The 20,841-nt window shown below is 35.2% G+C and overlaps 1 protein-coding gene across 1 annotated transcript in view; it reads left to right on the forward strand.

The window, feature by feature from the left end:
- The first annotated feature begins 428 nt into the window (after window positions 1-428).
- The window catches only part of LOC132563188 (guanylate cyclase soluble subunit beta-2-like), a 60,306-nt gene continuing 39,893 nt past the window's right edge, over window positions 429-20,841 (forward strand). The window contains exons 1-2 of the mRNA XM_060227940.1: window positions 429-620; window positions 17,115-17,188. Coding sequence (XP_060083923.1) covers window positions 429-620; window positions 17,115-17,188 — 266 coding nt within the window. The remainder of the gene's footprint in view (window positions 621-17,114; window positions 17,189-20,841) is intronic.

Raw genomic sequence — 20,841 nt, forward strand, 5'->3', positions numbered from 1 at the left:
ACAAAACAACCGATAAAGACGGAAAATATCAGAAACTTACACCTCAACAAAACAACCGATAAAGACGGAATCAGAAACTTACACCTCAACAAAACAACCGATATAGACGGAATCAGAAACTTACACCTCAACAAAACAACCGATAAAGACGGAAAATATCAGAAACTTACACCTCCAACAAAACAACCGATAAAGACGGAAAATATCAGAAACTTACACCTCAACAAAACAATAGATAAAGACGGAATCAGAAACTTACACCTCAACAAAACAACCGATAAAGACGGAATCAGAAACTTACACCTCAACAAAACAACCGATAAAGACGGAAAATATCAGAAACTTACACCTCAACAAAACAACCGATATAGACGGATAATGTCAGAAGCTTAACGATAGTACTCCGGATGAGACATCTATTACTCCGGATGAGTCATCTAGTATTCCGAATGAGTCCGGATGCGTCAACTAGTATTCCGGATGAGACATTTATTGCTCCGGATGAGTCATCTAGTATTCCGGATGGGTCATCTAGTACTCCGGATTGGACATCTAGTACTCCGGATGAGACATCTATTACTCAGGATGCGTCATCTAGTATTCCGGATGAGTCATCTATAGTACTCCGGATGAGACATCTATAGTACTCCGGATGAGACATCTATAGTACTCCGGATGAGACATCTATAGTACACCAGATGAGACATCTAGAGTACTCCAGATTTGATATCTGGTACTCCGGATTGGATATCTAGTACTCCGGATTTGATATCTGGTACTCCGGATTGGATATCTAGTACTCCGAATGGAACATCTAGTACTCCGGAATGGATATCTAGTACCCATTACGATCATTACGATGCATTATTTTAGATATTAAAATGTTAACTTGTTTATGATAGTTTGGATGTGGATACCTGAAGGCATTGTGCATGTCTGACCTGAATGTATCAGAATTAAACTAGGATTCAGAACGATGTCAGTAATGGACGATCATGTATTAGACGGAACATCTGACTGAACATTCTGTATTAATGATTTTTATAGACAGTGTTAATTCTCTATTTTTGTATTTGATCGTACATTAATGAACTTTTGATCAATTCTTGAATCAATCAGTTGAAAGAGACGTATGGTTATATTTTCATACATCCTTGGTCACAGCGATCACAATGAGATTTGTATACTCGGGCGGTTTACATGATACTTGTGATAACTAATCATTTGTTATAAATTATCTAACACGTGTACAAGATGCGTTAATTTATCTATTACGTGTACAAGATGAGCTAGTTATCTATTACATGTACAAGATGAGCTAGTTTATCTATTACGTGTACAAGATGAGTATGTTTGTCATTTTGTCTATTACGTGTACAAGATGAGTTAGTTTATCTATTACGTGTACAAGATGAGTTAGTTTATCTATTACGTGTACAAGATGAATTGATTTATCTATTACGTGTACAAGATGGGTATGTTTATCATTTTGTCTATTTCGTGTACAAGATGAGTTAGTTTATCTATTACGTGTACAAGATGAGTTAATTTATCTATTACGTGTACAAGATGAGTATGTTTATCATTTTGTCTATTACGTGTACAAGATGAGTTAGTTTATCTATTACGTGTACAAGATGAATTGATTTATCTATTACGTGTACAAGATGAGTATGTTTATCATTTTGTCTATTTCGTGTACAAGATGAGTTAGTTTATCTATCACGTGTACAAGATGCGTTAGTTTATCTATTACGTGTACAAGATGAGTTAATTTATCTATTACGTGTACAAGATGAGTATGTTTATCATTTTGTCTATTACGTGTACAAGATGAGTTAGTTTATCTATTACGTGTACAAGATGAGTTAGTTTATCTATTACGTGTACAAGATGAGTTAGTTTATCTATTACGTGTACAAGATGAGTTAATTTATTACGTGTACAAGATGAGTATGTTTATCATTTTGTCTATTACGTGTACAAGATGAGTTAGTTTATCTATTACGTGTACAAGATGAGTTAGTTTATCTATTACGTGTACAAGATGAGTATGTTTATCATTTTGTCTATTACGTGTACAAGATGAGTTAGTTTATCTATTACGTGTACAAGATGAGTTAGTTTATCTATTACGTGTACAAGATGAGTTAGTTTATCTATTACGTGTACAAGATGAGTATGTTTATCACTTTGTCTATTTCGTGTACAAGATGAGTTAGTTTATCTATCACGTGTACAAGATGCGTTAGTTTATCACTTTATGCCACATACGATTAGATCAGACGTACTCATTATATCAGATGATTTCATTTATTCTTGAAAAATTAATCTAGTCTGTCAGCATTAACAAAAGCTGATAAATGATGCCAAAAATAAACTACTATCTCATACGTTTGAGTGATGTCATTTTGTTGTAAAAATCTGAAAGATTGAGATAAATATCTGTTGAATGATATTTTCATCATGGTCAATAAATCTCAGATGTCATAAAGTGGTTGACTTTTGTTGGAAGATCTGTTTAGTTTAATTTTGCTTTACGTCCTATTAACAGCCAGGGTCATTTAAGTATGTATCAAGTTTACGTAATGGAGGAAAGCCTAAGTTTCCGGAAAAAACCCCCAGTAAATTGTGTTCAGTACCTGACCCCACGTAGGTCTCGAACCCGCGACCCGGAGGTGGAGGGCTGGTGATAGAGACGGTGACCGCGGCCCCTTGTCAGAAGGTATTTTGAAATATCAACCGAGTAAACTTTCCATTCCTCTTTCTATAGTACAAACATATCTAATACTGTTCTTAGCGACCTTTCGATATTAGCATGGGAAACACGCACGCTGAAAGACAAATTCTAAACTCTTTAGTCTTATTGGTTTTGTTAGTAATGACGTTCTTGTAATTTGGTTTATAAGAAAATTCCAGAAACAGCTGCTGCTACTTTACTTGCATCCAAATTAGGGGAGAATAGATGGACGGGATTACATCGACAAGGATTTTACACTTTTCAATACAACTTTTAAACTATTTAGAGACGGAGATTAAGCTTTGCCTACTATATCATTTTCACTTAATGATATTTTGTCAATTAGCTGTTTTTGATAATAAGAGATGGAGGTTTTGTGTACCCTCATGAATGTGAATAAAGTGTATGGTTAGCTTGAAAATTAAAAAAAAGAATACTAATATACAAATGTCATGGTTAGTCACCTTAGAATAGGTAAATGCGATGGCTTGATATCATCAAGGTAATATATATACATCAGAACTTTAAAATCTCGGAATTAAGAGAGAGAGAGAGAGAGAGAGAGAGAGAGAGAGAGAGAGAGAGAGAGAGAGAGAGAGAGAGAGAGAGAGAGAGAGAGAGAGAGAGAGAGAGAGAGAGAATAACTGGATCAGACAAAAAGCTGATAATAAAAAAATGAAATTACAGTATTTTGTCCACTCCTATTTCCCTCCCTTTCCATCTTTTACTATACCTATTGATTCATTGACAAAAACTCAATCAGTGTATATTTTCATCTCGTGTTCGCGTGAATGCAACATCACACCAGGTAATATCCGAAAAAATATCAAAACTGTCATGGTACAGATTAATGTTCATACAATAACGAATCTCGATGAGTTGATGAAAGATGATAATCAATATTTAATTAATCCCGTATTGTGATCATTTACATCTGTTCACTGACCTACTAAATATCGATAGCTTCAATTACACGTCTTTATCAGAATGAGAATACACCTATTATCTCCGTCATCCTACCACCCACGTGTAATTGAAGCATCTCTTTGACAATCCACATGTGTTCTTCTTGTTGTCAAAACAAGGTTTCGGTGTTTGTCAAACATGAGAATTTGTTGTGGTTTGAGAATAACCAGATGTATCCGGTTGACATGGAAACATTTGTAATGTTCTCGAGGTCGTAATCCAACCCAAAATAATCGACAAAAGAAACTCGAACAAAAGAAATATCTACATGTCGGATTTAAAAAAAAAAAGGACAAAGAGAAGATCCGATGTTCTTGAAGTGTAAACGGATTTATCATTCTCTAGATCAACAAAGGTCTATACGATAACTCATATTCTCAAAATACAAACTGAATTAATCAGGCAAGGTAAGGAGTTTCAAACACAGCTAATGTCATATCGTAAGCACAGGCATGCGATGCGGATGCTTTGCTTTGAAACACAACAAACATTGCAATCAATCAAATAACGTCTTGTAAATCTTCAGGCTGTTTTCTCATTTCTCACAAGATATTCTCCAAAATGATGCAGTTAACCTGTGTTAAAATTATTTGACGTATGAACATATCATAAACTTTATCCTGAAAGAGAATTGAAACAATAACACAATCAATTCTACAAGGTATTACCTTTCCGTTTCATTATGGGATATATATGTTACGTAGGAGTGGAGAGCAATCAAGTTGTACGTTTTAGGGCGCATCAAATTTACTGTATGTCGGATATAAACTGGTAGAGACATTCTAAGCTATAAAGAAAACCAGAACCCTGCCCTCAGAACCATAAAACAAACTAAGATTTAATAGAAGTAGGGTATGATAAAAAAAAATATGAAATAATACGCAGACATTATTATCAGTTTGATGTTGGTTCCGTTTTTGCTTACCAAGTTCTCATTTAAGAACGTGACTTATTTGTATTGACAATGATTTACATGGCTTGTCTCGTTAATGAAGCAGAAGACGCTTACACTTCCGGAACACCACGTCTTATCCTCCATGTAATCTTTAAGGAGTTTTTGCGTAAAAGAATTTTTTGTTCATACTTTGACCTAGTTTTATTGAGTTCGAGTATGGATTCTGATTACGTTCACATGTCGCCGATTTCTTGTTGTTTTCAAATCGGATAAAGAATTAGATCACTATGACGACCGTAAAACTTCCCCATCATTTTCATAAACCTACATTTCTCGAAGCCCTAAGTTTGGCTATCAGATACCTATATCTTCATGAATTTAAGAACAAGCTCTTGAATATGGAATTTTAACATTTAACATTTTAACACCATAGGTTGGGGAATCAACACAAGCAACACAGATCTAGCAGTTTTGATGTTTCTCAAAAAAGCACGCAATTTGAAAAAAATATTTCAAATATTTCCTACTGAATTCCGGAAATGTTCGACGTGATTTGATATCTTATTTAATAGTAATGACGTCATATATGCATTATTGTATATCCTATGTATAGAGGCCATTATTCTTTACGTTCCATGACCTAGTGATTGAGTCAATTTGATATTCAAGGATAAGATAAGACTTAATTTTTTTCTGTATGTTATCATCTTCACAGGAATATAATTCATTTTATTGGCCAAAATAATATAGACAACACGTTTCGATCTATATTGTGTTATAAAACCGTATGAAAAACAGTTGATATTTAAGTGAGATAGAACATTCTAGTGGTATTTCTTCGGTCGTTTTGGAGTAGAACGAAGTAGCTGTCAATACAGTGGGCGAAAATATGTCATCAATAAAACATAGTAGAATGCTTTCCGTACTCCTCTAAAATGTAACTCGGGCGTGTCTGCTTGTCTATATGTGTTTCGGAACACATTATTTTGATAAAATTTTGATTCATTATTGTTTTAACAAAACAAATATTTTAATGTTAAAACTCTTTATCTGAGAAACGCAGAGACTCAGATTAAAAAACATGTAAGTGAAAATGGCTACAAATTCAGTTCACTTATTCAGTCGATTGAATAAACGCTTGATATCATATCACAACAAACACCAGCCACTTTCCTGGATCTTTCAACCAATCAGAAAGCTAGGATTGGCAGTGGCAGCTTGTTCCGTCGATAGATGTTGGACTATTTTTAAAAAGAAAATAACACTAGGTTTTTGATGAATAGAAGATGATGATGCCTCATTTTGAAACATCTAATAATTTGTTCTTGTGCGTTTGAAAAGTGAATAGGGTGCAATTCCCGCACGTATTCCCTGCCCTCTTTGTACGACTGATCTCACCCTTTTTGGCTGTCGCTCGGAAATGGTCTAAAATGATTTTAATAAAACGCTCAGAGTCTGATTGAAAACAAATTGTTAATTATATCTGTGCTCTCTACAGACTCCGTCAGTCTTCAAGCTACTGGCAACTGATAAAGGCAAAGGTAGGAACAGTTTTACTGATCGTTCTATAAACATACGTGTTCCCTCACTTACATGTTAATGTTATGCTCGGCGGTTGCTGTAGTCCCATTAACAGCGTTTCCGTGTTTGTTGACACAAGAACAATAGAATAATCCTCCCCTTGTTTTGATTAAAAATTCAATAAACACACGGTTGTAAATATAAATTCTAAATGCTCCTTAGGCTTTGCAAGCACTGATCATATTTCATTAACGAATTCATTAAAATGCCGTTTGGTTAGTGAAAGATAGACGATAGTCTCGAGGGAAATCGGAAATTCTAGTACAGTTATGGATCTTTTGTCATCGATTGCTTCAGGTAACAATGACTAATCGAATAGTCAGGTAAACGCGTGCAGTTCCTATACCGGTGGTCATCTCCCGTAGAATCACACTTCGGTCCAGTTCTGCAACAGATAGGACAATGGCAAGGTAGGATATTTCTTCTCTAGTTCTTTTTACAGGTTGAGAGGACCTCCGAACCACGATCCACGCGACGTTTCGAAAGTAAGTGTTCAATAAAATACCAAACACAGTACGGAACCTTTCTATTTAAGTATTCAACAAAAATTTATTTTTCTTATGTTCTTTTTGTATCGCCGAAAACAGTTAATTTCCAACATTTCTATGACCCAATTTGCATTACAAAATTATCATTATTGACGAACACTGTTAGATGGTCGACTTGTTATATGTTATCATAATGCTTATTCGAAATATCCGAAATCATCGACTTTAATTCGAAGATTTCAACTTCGTGTTAAAGAGGTTATCGTGTTTCGCCGTCAAACATGTAACACCATCTACCTTGTATTTAAGTCATACAATAAGCTGTATTATTACCTGTTGACGAATACCTCACCTGGGCAGGTATATCTAATTAGGTGTTTGACCAGTATGTACACCACACCTGTAGTCGTTGTTTGTGATATTTTGCGTCAAACTTGGCTTTAAGATCGCCCATCTGTATACCCAGTACGTTTCAGTATATCCCTTCATCGTTACAGATCAAGCACGTGCCCCTTAAGGTTGAGATAACGATGTCACCCTTTGATCAGGACAAGAGTTATACCGTACTTTAAAATATGGTAAGTAAACGAAAATGTTTTATATGTGTACCTATGTGTGACCTGACAGCGTTAGGGGTAGTGTTTCGAGGAATATTTGAAATCTTAGCGTACAGTGAAAATAGAGGTAAACTGCAATGACAGAAAATTGATATCGCTTTAATTTACAAATACAATAAGCAACAAACTACATCTGATACTTAAATATTCTTAATTAGGTTTTTATCGGAAAATTTTATTTTTCAAAATGGCGTAATGTATTGCAAAATCAATCATTTGGTGTTGACAAGATATCCGTCCCTCGAATAAATCGTCCGATGATTATCAGATGTGATTCTTTTTACGTTAACTCCTTAATCATTGTTCTGTTGTTTTATACATACTGTGTAGTTTGTTGCCTCAAAGAAAAAAATATCATGAGGTCGTGATGAAATGTCGTGATATAAAACATGACAAGCGTTTAGTGTTATTTTCTCCGTAGCGAAGAATATTATATGAAAAAGTATGGAATATTTTTGTCGTCTCTGACTACAAGGATCTGACTAAGATTTCATGAGAATGACATGACTGGTGTTGTAACAGAGGCATAAAACTAAAACATTTCAGAAAGTTTTATTTGGATAGCAACATCCTTACATCCCAAACTTACGGTGTTTACGTGTCGCAGTTGATTGGATATACAAGGGCATGCTTCCATTATCACGATTTTCTTGCAAGAAGTCGTCAACTGACGGACAAACCCATCACAAGTTTCGTGATTATCATTCTTTTTTACCCTAGTTTTATTAAACTTAGGTGTGGATTTGATTATGTCGACATGTTGGTGTGTTTTCGTTTCTTGCTCCATTGGTATATTGTTCAAGGCAAGAGTCTCCGCATAATGACTGCTTTATTAAAATATTGCACACAGAGAGAGAGAGAGAGAGAGAGAGAGAGAGAGAGAGAGAGAGAGAGAGAGAGAGAGAGAGAGAGAGAGAGAGAGAGTTGGGGAGGGGGGGATGAATTATGAACATTTATAAACGTGCCTGTTATAAAAAACATAACTAGTTATTCTGAAGTAAATTTCGAAGATGTATGGTTTCTTAAAAGTTATATATTTTTTTAATTACGCGCTGTCCTTACCTACCACGAATAATTAAATTTCATAAAGAACATCATTTGATTTCAATGTGATTTGTGAAATATGATATGATAGATCATTTTAACTGATAGCGTTTTAAAACACGAACACCTTATACAGCAACTACACTTTATAGATGTTGAGGACCGGAACTTCTACATAAATAAGTTGATTATTGCTTTCCTATTTATACAAAAGCGAGTTCAATGCTCATTAGGATCGCCTAGGTTCTTATCAACCTTTCACAACATTTTAGATGAGTATCATTGATTGAATATTAAACAGCGAGCTTAATGTTCATTAGCATCTTTGCTCTTTTCTCAAAAGCTCGAATCTTTTAGATGCATATTATTTATCAACTATTCAACGGTGCGAGTTCATCTGTAGTTTAACTTATCTTTATTTCTAATCTTTTTGAACAAATTGAAAACATTAAACATTCAAGATCTAGAGAGAAGGAGTGCGTCTTTGCTGGAGGCTAATCTGTAGATTACTACCTGGCAGATATGATTGTACTAATGAAGAGCATCTCCTACTCAGATTTCCACTTAGTCTTTTCTGCGGAGTACTTTGTATCCAGATTTATATGGAAACACTTCATGATAAGATTAATAAAGATACTGTTTCCCTTACTCGTTATAACGTTAGATGTGTTCGATACTCTCTAGTCAGGTTGATTCAGGGTGATAACCTTGTTGCAAACTTGTTTTCATTTGTTAGTTTGAGAACAAGACATAACTGATTTGATTCACCAAGATTTACATGTCGTGGATGAAGCAGAAGACGTTTCCGGAACGCCTGGTCTTGTTTTCCTTGTACTTTCTCATGGGACTCCGTGTAAATCGTTCTTTTTCTATTTTTCCTAGTTTCATCGAACATGAGTTTGTATTAAGAATCTGTTGGCCCTTTCGTTTACAATATCAATGCCTAATTGGTTCAATCAATCATAATTCAAACTCTTTTGTTATGTGAATGATTAAGTATACAACGTTAAGAACTCTTGCTGTTTGTTAGATGAAGGGACCTAACTATGAGGAATGTTTTCTCTTTGTTGTGGAGTGGCAGAGAATAAAGAAAATTGTTATATATGTCATTGTTTGGTTCCAAAAGTAAGATAATATATAACATATATTGTCATACTGATATATCAAAACAATTTTTTTGAAGTAAGTGTCCTTATTCCTGAACTATTTAACAGCATTTTCAAGTAGAAGATTAAACAAATCAAATCCATTTTCCGTTAGAAAATCTTCATTTTTATGTTATAGAGTCTAGAATACTATCATTATACTTCATTTAGCGCATTATCAGCTTTAGACAAACTAGCGCAAGGATAAATTCATGCATCAATAATTTTAGTGTAATACTTTCAACGCGAAATGCACTAAAATAAGATCAAGTTTAAATATGTACACGTAGGTTTGCAGTATTCCTAGTATTGTACATATTTATACAACACACTATTCCAACACTTAGTTTACATTTCTAGCTGTTTAGTTATCGTTTTTTAAATCGATTATTATTTACTTGGGGTAGCGGTCGGTATTTTTTGAAACTTTAAATTGTATGAGCAGTAAGATTTCAACAAACGAAATAATGGAGTTTCAATCTGTAACTATATTGCAACTGTTTGTTCTCCATCTATAATTCAACATAGCCTGCCCGATGTGTTTGTTATGTCTACAATAGGTTACGATACGGTAAATAAAACGTTTGATTGGTCCGAGTGTGTGAGTTTAGGTAGAATAATAGTTTGTTCCGCCGTCTCAAACATAACGCCAATCTTGGCAGACGCAATGATTTGTTTAAGAGTATCCGATTTTAATATCCACCTTGAGTTGGCCTACGATAGGACATTACATCACATTATGATTTTTATACTGATTAAAAATATAGCTCCAATAAAGAAAGTAAAATATGTCTTTAAATACACATGGAAACTCGATCAACCACATACCCGAACTTTTCGCCAAAAGTCTTCTATCTTAATTCTGTAGACTCGTTCGTGCACATCTTTTATTATTCTTGAACATTTTATCCTATAAACGTTGCGACACTATATAACAATTCGTGTAATACCTGAAGGACAAACGAGCAAAAGCACGCGCTATGATCCCAGTTACGACATCCTTGGGATATGTGATACTACCTTATCCCTATAAAGGTTGTTTGACCTTTTCGGCATTTGTTTAATTGCATGGCTAATTCGTTGTCAGTGATTTTTATTTTTTTTTTTTGTCAAAAACGCCTCATTCTGTTTGGGACATATTTCTATGGAGTTGGCTTCGAAGAAACAGATTACCCTGACCGGACACCTGAATGTATCATTCTTGTATAGTTGGAAGTGTTTTACTTTAAACCATCTACTCTTTGACAGCTTGTTTTATCGGTGTTAAGTCAAAATTACGTCATAGTTTAACAACAATATAATTTTGCTATTACTTGATATGCGACAATAGAGAACGATAAAAACATGTGTAAAATCTTAAATTATAGAGCCGAATTCGAGTACCAAGTATTTGTCAGTATGGAAAATTTCAAATTAACAGTAAAACGTCTGTTAGATTTTATGGATCTCATACTTCACTTTAGTACTGATGAGTTTTTAAGTAAATCAATTGCTATTGGATAAGAACTGAATAGTTTGAGAGGATAATAGATGTGACGTATATTGATGAAATTGACCGTGAAAAGTTTTCTGTTCTTTCACGTTTTCTACATGTTCTGCCTTTGTCCTTTGCATCAATGCCAAATAGTGTTGATTTCGACTGTTGTGCGGAACTGACATTCTATATCCAACGACAATCACCTCATTCTTGGGTTAATGACTGCCGGCTTATCTTAAAGGAGGGGTTAATGGGCCTATAAACAGTTTGCTGTAGTCCAGGCAAGGATTGGATTCATGCCATTGTTAATCGGTTAGAAATGCTTTCAAATGAAAACGTGAGGCGAAGTAACGAAATTGTAGGATATCATAAACTGTTATGTACATTTATCATTCGAGGTAATTGTGAGGCGATAACAAGTTATTTAAAAGATGGTTTGAGGAGCCATTCTTTCGTACTGACAAACATAAAATTATAAAAGACCTTCCTTTTTTCAAGACCAAGAAAAAGTAGTTTTGAGAAGTTTAATTGTTCTTCATCAAATAACGATTAATGTTGCTTAGTGACAACTCATTCTCTACATTACAACAGTCTCGATTTTCAGTCAAATCAATGTAACAACCCCAAATACTTATTGATTAAAATAACTGTAACACGAACTAAAATCAATTAAAGCATGCCAAAATATGAACAAATAATGTTTGCTCACCCAGTTCATCTCTTGAAACGCAGCACTGGGATTGTCATTGAAAATATCAGAATTTTAAGGGCATGCGCGTAGATATTCAGTTAAATGCGAGAAAATTAATACTGTACTTCAGAGGGCGGGATGGTTGCTATAAAGAAAGGTTATAATTGTAAAATTAAGGATGAAATTACTAAAGGGTATTTGTTTTTCATTCGATAAGAACGCAACTTGAAAAATCAGATTGAAAGAGGAATTTGGACGATATCAGAACGTTGTCAGAAAGGTTAGCGAAATCTGGGCTTAAGCTGATATCGCAATATTCTTAATGTATCTAAGCCGATATGGACCTATTGTGTTTGGATATATGTTTTTATTTGCAAATCAAATAATACTAAATCACATAGGTTGAGATTTTCATTGGTCTGATAAAGCCTTTAACACTCGCCTTTGGTCATGTCATCAATATTTATTTTAAGTCTCCACCGAGGACAATTCTAGATACCTGGTAACTCCCTTATCACACAGAAAGAACAATGGAATCAGTTGGATGTAATAATATCGAAATATCAATGGTTTGTTTAGAATTTAATTAATACCTTGGAAAGTATTTTAATGAGTGGCGGTTATATAATCTTGAAGATATAGATGAAAGCTCTAACGTAGAAACACGACAGCATCATAGACCTGCTGAAGTAGAAATGTCTCAGGAAAGCACCTGCTGACCCGTCGCATGAATCCTACAAGGAGATTTAATTTGTAAGCAATTACTTTGTCTAATTGAGGAATCCTGTAGACAGCTGTTCCCAATCGACAGCAACCGATTTCTATAATACAACGCTGTCTGTTTCCGTATTTGAGCATTCAAGTGTCTTTTTAAAATAATTGGTAGACATCATCATCAACGTCATCATAATCATCATTATCTTCTTCTTCTTCGTCATCGTCGCCGTCGTCATCGTCAAACAATGAGTCCTCATAATCAGTAAACCAGGTTGATGTACTGTTTAATTTGCGTGCTGAGACGCGTTTGCAAGCTCATCTGATCTAGATATTCATCAACATGAAGTTACATGTGCCGAACCCAAGTAGGATACCAAAAAATTGAAGTAAAATACGTACTTCTAGTAGTTAACATAACAATATTATTTCAGTCGTGGGTAAGGTTTTATTTGAAAACATTTCAAACAACTCTAAACATTAGATAACGGGGAGATTTGATAGAAATAACGCACGTTCATTGGATGAAAAAGTAACGATTCCCGAACGCGCCGTATCAGGGTACTCAACAACATGTATTTGTTAAGGTTTTTTTTATTTGAAATTTTGCTGATAAAACTTCGGAGACAAAACTACCTAGGTAGGATTATATTCGGAGACAATAAAAATGTACATGCGAACTTTTATGACAAGTTTATCGATTCATAGTAAACCTTTCTCGCGATGGAATGCGTCATGTATAGTTTGATATCCAATGATAGAAAAAAAAAACAGAGGTTAAAGAAATGAAACAGAAGAGAGAAAGGAGACAAAAAACCTGGCAATGGATAGTTCAAGTTTAGCCTCTTCAATATCCTTTGAAGAAAAGCCAATGACAACCCTTAATTCTGATGGGGCCAATTTATAAAGAGAGATAGAAGAAAGATACGTACGAAAATATGTGGTGAATACAGCAGGTTGCAATCACGAAGACAGAGGGAAATTTGTCCCATTAGACGTAGTGCCCATTCCAGCGTTATGGAACATAAAATCGTTTAAAACGTGAGTTATTTTTTCTCGCCCGTTTGACCATTCGTTTAGTATATGTTCAAACACCGAAACACATTTTTGTATTTATGATTCATATTTCTTTTAACATAACGAACCAAACGAATTAACGACTAAAGTCAAGTGCTCGTGATGGTAATATCTATTTGTACTCAATGGATACAAATATCTGTAGGAGACAGACCGTTTACTCATGTCTGATGCTGTATTAGAAAATACGGACCAGAGAGTGTAAAGGATAAAATTCTTGTGTGTTTCAGTATTGATTTGATTGTGCGTTAATTAATCGTTCACTCTAATAACTGACATTGAATTAGGGATAAAAAGAACATACAATCATAACATATTGATTAGATACACAACGTTAACACAGTAAACACTGGTGTCCTGTTACTGTCGCGTTTTCTCGCCATATTTGTCAATAGTAGTTGTGATTATAATCTTCGGCGTTAGACGACAGAATGATTGGTTTTTAACTGTATGTAAGTGACAAACAAACCCATGATCACTGCTGCCTCTAACAAAATCTTATAAAGCACCTCATCAAATGTCACTTTCCCACGAGGGAAACATGAAGTTGTCCATGAATCACTTTCCCTTGAGGGCAATATATGTTATATCCGCAAATCACGTCCCTTTGTTGGAATCAACAAGCTGTCCACGAATTACATTCCATTGAGGGAGGCATATATGTTGTTCTCAAATCACGTTCTTTTGAGGGAAATATATATCCTGTCATCGAATCACGTTCCTTTGAGGGAATCATCAAGCTGTCCACCAACCTTGTCTTTTGAGGGAAATATGTAAGCTGTCCACGAACCACGTTTCTTTCGGGGAACCACTTACGTTGTTGACGAATAAAGTATCTTTGAGGAATCATCAAGCTGTCAAGGAATCGTGTTCCTTTGAGCGAACCATATAAGTTGTTCACGGATTATGTAAGATTGTTACTTGTAGTTTTGCCTGGTTCCATTGTTACCAAAATTGAGAACCCTTCCTTAGCAAAAGGCAGTACCAGAATGCTAGCTTGATGATTGTACAAAGTTTCAGGAACTTATCTTGAATGATTTTATAGTCATCCTCCATACAAATGAATTTTTTATTTTGGCCTTTCTGTTTCCATGGTAACGGAAAAAGTATTTTAAAAGGAAACTTTTCCATAGCAAAGTGCACCACTAAAGTACTAGTTTTAATAACTGTACAAGGTTATGAGCACTTATCTTGTTCAGTTTCAGAGCTCTGGTTCAAAAAAAAAAAAAAAAAATTAAAAGAAATTTGTAAATTAGCTTATTTGTTTCCATGGTGACAGAAAAAGCATTTAAAGAAGAAATTTTCAATAGTTTTGAGTATTTTCAGAGCTCTGGTACGGAAAATGGCCATGCTCAGGCGGACGGACGCGTTTCGCAGGGGATTATAAAAATGGAGGACCTCCGATTACGGTCAACATGGCGTTTTATCAACCTGATTGAAATACTATTGACCATTTGATGACCTCGTCAAAGTTCCGAGATCGATAAATATTAGGAATTTCCATCTGCAAGAGTAAAATGAAATTTATCAGACAATAAGCATCATTAAATGCGTGACCATTATGACGTCATAAATTGGCAAAAATGGATAAAATCTGTTTTCGGGAACGAATAGCTAATCGAAAATAATAAATAGCAATTAAATAGCACATACAATGGTAGCCATAGTAATCACAGGTATTATATGACATTTATACCGCACAATAGTGTATGTGTATCTATATATGCTACGTCAGATGCATGCTGTGTCATTTAAATGATGTCATAATGAAGCAAATTGTGCTGCAGCTATTACTATAACTATCTGCTACAATTTGATTTTTGAAGTCCGTATTTTCAATAGATAAACAATGTCCATACCATACTCCAACATTAACTAATGGTCAGACTACAGCCTTACCGTGACCACTGACCACTTAGTAAATGTCACATTTCAACAAGTGCCTTTTATTGACCTAGCGCAAACAAATTCGCTCGTGCTGGGTTTGAACTGACCACACACGTCTCTGATTGGATAATTTATACATGATCTGAAGTGGATTTCCTTGTTCATTTAGCCTTTTGAGAATGCTTATCTCGTGTGTTGTCACGTGATCGACCGAGTGAGGTCTTCATTTATAGGTCAGCGTTTGAACCCCTCTTTGTACTCTGCCAACAACAAACTCTATGGCATCTATCAGACATAGGCCAGTGTTATCATCACCTTCAATATGTCTGGCCAGGGTTTATAACACAAAACAATGGCATTTTATTGAATCAAATGTCGTTTTTGAAAGACGGGTGGGGTAAAGGGTTTGGGAGGGGGGGGGATTTACATACATCTAGAATTTCGTTCTAATGATAGCAATCACTCCTAGATAAAAATAACGACAAGCTTCAATACAGATATTATTTCTAATACATTGATCATGTCATATATCGTGATGTTATAAAAAAAAAATCTACCATATTTTACCATTTAAATACAACTAGTTACTGAACCTGTTTCTCATCTTAGAGGCGTGATAATACATATAATAATAATGGTTTATAATAAAAGTTATTGCTACAACAACAAAGAAAAAAAGATAATTTCTGGCTTAAGCTCTGGAATAAATAAAGAGACGGCAAAACGAGTGGGGGAACTGAAATGCATAACACAAATGTCCTTATACCATACAACGGCAGCATGCGCGTGACAAGGGATTTCTAAATGGTATCAGAACGCAATTATGAGATTTATTGGAGTTAGTAATGATACTGTAAATCATCTAATCATTCTTAATATTTTGACAGTCTCCCTATAGAAATTATTTGATAAATGTGTTAATTTTAACTACAATGTAATATAAGTTATGACCACGGCGTGAAGATATGTGACTCAGGTTGTGATAAATTGTAAACAAAGGCCGTCACTGTGTCAATGTTTCAACAGTACGCTGTGCCTGTACACACTCACAACAATATAGGTCATATTCTGTAAACTGATCAATTGTTCAAATTTTCAAATATAATTTTGTTTGCAAGTCAGAATTGTCTTGTTACTTTTGATGGTTTTAATTAAAAAAAAGATTAAACCAATGAAACTGTGACTGATATCAGTTTACAAATAATTATTTTCACCAATTAGGGATTGTGGGGATATCACGTCACTAACATTGTGGGGATATCACGTCTGTAACATTGTGGGAATATCACGTCACTAACATTGTGGGGATATCACGTCTGTAACATTGTGGGGATATCACGGCTGTAACATTGTGGGGATATCAGGTCTGTAACATTGTGGGGATATCTCGTCACTAACAATGTGGGGATATCAGGTCTGTTACAATGTGGGGAAATCACGTCTCTAACAATGTGGGGATATCAGGTCTGTTACAATGTGGGGAAATCACGTCTCTAACAATGTGGTGATATCACGTCTCTTACAATGTGGGGATATCACGTCTCTTACAATGTGGGGATATCACGTCTCTTACAATGTGGGGATATCACGTCTCTAACAATGTGGGGATATCACGTCTCTTACAATGTGGGGATATCACGTCTCTAACAATGTGGGGATATGTTGGTCTTTAAATAAATCGCTTACTTTTTCTAAAAAGTTTTAATTCTCGATAAGTATCTTTTCGAGTGATGCTTTTGTTAATTTTACACACCTACAACTTACCATTACCCTTACTTTTCTTGATTTTTAGTACGGTCAAATTCACGTGTGTGTCCGCGAACTAGTGCTGGAGAAATTCAACCAAGAAGCATGGGACAAGATAATGTAAGTGTAATTGTTGTTTTTATGCTATGAGGTTTTTATGTTGATTTTGTTTTTTTTTCACCTTTAAGCTACAGAATGTTACATGCAGTTATACATTTTTCCTGTAAAGTAGTTATTTTCTATTGGGTTCTATATAATGACATACAACACAGTAATAAAATACATTGAGATCAAAATTAAAAATACAGAAAAACAGATTCCGTGGCAAGGTTTACGGGAAATAGACGTCCATTTGGCTTTGAAGATTTTTGTTTAAACAAATTTGAAGAATCATCTTAACTTTAACAGTTTGACATAAAGCAACTTCTAAAATTTATAAGTAAATTTTGAAATCAGTGATTTCTCTCATTTACCATTCATTAATTTCGGTTGTATAGGTACACCATCAATTATCAATTATATGGAAAGGCATCAGGGCTCGGTTGTTCGAAACTCTCGTTAACTAACGACATAGTTAAATGTACCGAGTCGTTCACTTATTATCTGGCTCGGGTTATCTTTCCCTAACGCAGTTTTTCACGTGAAAAGTTATTTCGTAAGCTTTAATAACTGTGAAAAATTAGGTTTATAGAAACATGTTGCATCGCAAATTACACTAAAATCACTGATCACTGATGTGATAATCTAATCGCATACATTATTTTAAATAGTGTTATATAAGCTAAGCATTGATGAATACTACAAATAAGTTTTAATAATAATATCAATTTAATACATGAGATCATTCTCGTAATATGTCATTGGGAGTAGTCTCCCCTGGTGTTAGAATATCAACCTCCGAACCACTAGATGGCTCACCTTGAGCATACCTCGCTGACAGGGACCACCACCTTAGATAATTCGATTATGCAGCAAAGAGGATCTAGAGGGCGCTACAGGCGGACAAATTATTACATAAGTTGTTATGAAAGTTATTTTCATGCACTCTTATGCAAACAATATCGTTGTGTATTGTATTACAGCTATATATTTTTTTACTAACTTATATATATTTGTAAAAAGATCTATGTTCGTTACAGTGTGAAAATTTCAAACAGACAATCCCAGTAGCAACTATTAGCAAACATTTACTTTTTCTACCAAGAGTCGCACTGGATTTGTCCGACCAAAGGGAGACTACTTCTAGAACTATTAAGAGTCCGAAATGATTTCTTACCATGAGTTCTGCTGCTGATATCGTGAATTCTTTTATCAATGTTCACACCGTGTCGCAATCGATGAAATCAAATATTGTAAATTGTTCTATTACTATTTTAATGTTGTTGCATTTACTAAAATAATAGCCTTATGCCTCCTGAAAAGATATGTTCTTGTAGTTCTGATGAAATATTCAGATATAGCAATATTACAAAATTCATTGAATTTTGGGACTAATGCACCTCCTAATATGGATGTTTTTTCTCAGCTGTCTCATAGATTTCCAAATTTAAACCTTTAGCATAATTGACAAATCTTAAAAGCTGAATGGAGCAATTAAATTCATTATTAAGCCAACTGTATTTTATTCGGTTGTGTGTAATTTGTACAATGTAAGCGTCGCCGTTTCATATAACTTACAGTCCACAAACCTAACAGTTTCCGTTCCCTACAGTCCACAAACCTAACAGTGTCCGTTCCCTACAACCCAAAACTCTAAGAGTGTTCGTTCCCTACAGCCCACAACTCTAACAGTGATCGTTTCCTACAGCCCACAACTCTAACAGTGTTCGTTCCCTGCAGCCCACAACTCTAACAGTGTTCGTTCCCTACAGCCCACAACTCTAACAGTGTTAGTTTCCTACCTCCAACAGATCTAACAGTGTCCGTTTCCTACAGTCCACAAACTTAACAGTGTCGGTTCTCAACAGTCCAAAACTCTAACAGTGTTCGTTTTCTACCTCCTACAGATCTAACAGTGTTCTTTTCCTACCTCCCACAGATCTAACAGTGTTCGTTTCCTACCTCCCACAGATCTAACAGTGTCCGTTCCCTACAGCCTAAAACTCTAACAGTGTTCGTTTCCTACCTCCCACAGATCTAACAGTGTCCGTTCCCTACAGCCTAAAACTCTAACAGTGTTCGTTTCCTACCTCCCACAAATCTAACAGTGTCCGTTTCCTACCTCCCACAAATCTTACAGTGTTCGTTTCCTACCTCCCACAGATCTAACAGTGTTCGTTTCCTACCTCCCACAAATCTAACAGTGTCCGTTCCCTACAGCCTAAAACTCTAACAGTGTTCGTTTCGTACCTCCCACAGATCTAACAGTGTTCGTTTCCTACCTCCCACAGATCTAACAGCTTTCGTTTCCTACCTCCCACAGATCTAACAGTGTTCGTTTCCTACCTCCCACAGATCTAACAGCTTTCGTTTCCTACCTCCCACAGATCTAACAGTGTTCGTTTCCTACCTCCCACAGATCTAACAGTGTTCGTTTCCTACCTCCCACAGATCTAACAGTGTTCGTTTCCTACCTCCCACAGATCTAACAGTGTTCGTTTCCTACCTCCTACAGATCTAACAGTGTTCGTTTCCTACCTCCCACAGATCTTACAGTGTTCGTTGTCTACCTACGGTCCACAAAAGTAACACTGACCGTTCTCTACATCTGACAAACATGTACTGTATATAAGTAACTTTCTCCAAACAAGGCCGAGTTCTCAGCACCGCCTTAGTTTTATATTGTAGAGCGAATAATCCATATGTAGTTACTTTAAAGAAATAAAATAAGAGATTTAAAAAAAATCTGACCTAAGGGGATTTCATCCACCAGAACAACTCTTACGATGTGCTTAAAATGAGTACAAAATTGTAAGTCTATGGTTTTGCACCCACACATGCAAAACGTGATCTGAACATTACTAAATCATTTTGATTTCCAGGCGTTCTAGCAAATCTATTTCCCAAGTTGAAGTAATTTCAGTCAGAATATGACGTTGAAATATTGTCCCTCAGGTCAGACTTTATTTTCATACCAGATTTGAATTTTTACATGGATCCATATCCAATTTTATTGCTTCAAACTAAATTTTAGTTCAAAGTCATTCAATCTGAGGTCTCACACGAACAGATTTAATATTGATTTTTTTTTTCAAAAGTCGGAAAAACTTTTAAATGATATTTTTTTACGTTCTATTTTTTGTTGTTGAATCATCAGAAACTAATATAAGACATTTTTTCCATTGGAATATCAAACGTAGATTCTCTCTATCTAAAATAGCGTTTAAAGTGGTACGCTAACCATTCTATATCAGTGATGTTTGTCTATATACCATGATGTTATCTCCAGTAGCTATATTCTGTACAGTCTGTCGGTGATGTTTGTCTATATACCCCGAGGTTGTCTCCAGTAGCTATATTCTGTACAGTCTGTCGGTGATGTTTGTCTATATACCCCGAGGTTGTCTCCAGTAGCTATATTCTGTACAGTCTGTCGGTGATGTTTGTCTATATACCCCGAGGTTATCTTTGGTAGCTATATTCTGTACAGTCTGTCGGTGATGTTTGTCTATATACCCCGAGGGTGTCTCCAGTAGCTATATTCTGTACAGTCTGTCAGTGATGTTTGTCTATATATCCCGAGGTTGTCTCCAGTAGCTATATTCTGTACAGTCTGTCAGTAATATCTGTCTATATACCCCGAGGTTGTTTCCGGTAGCTATATTCTGTACAGT

Source organism: Ylistrum balloti, unplaced genomic scaffold, assembly GCF_031769215.1.
Source record: "Ylistrum balloti isolate Yb309-2 unplaced genomic scaffold, AGI_CSIRO_Ybal_v1 Utg371632, whole genome shotgun sequence".
In the NCBI taxonomy this organism is placed as follows: domain Eukaryota; kingdom Metazoa; phylum Mollusca; class Bivalvia; order Pectinida; family Pectinidae; genus Ylistrum; species Ylistrum balloti.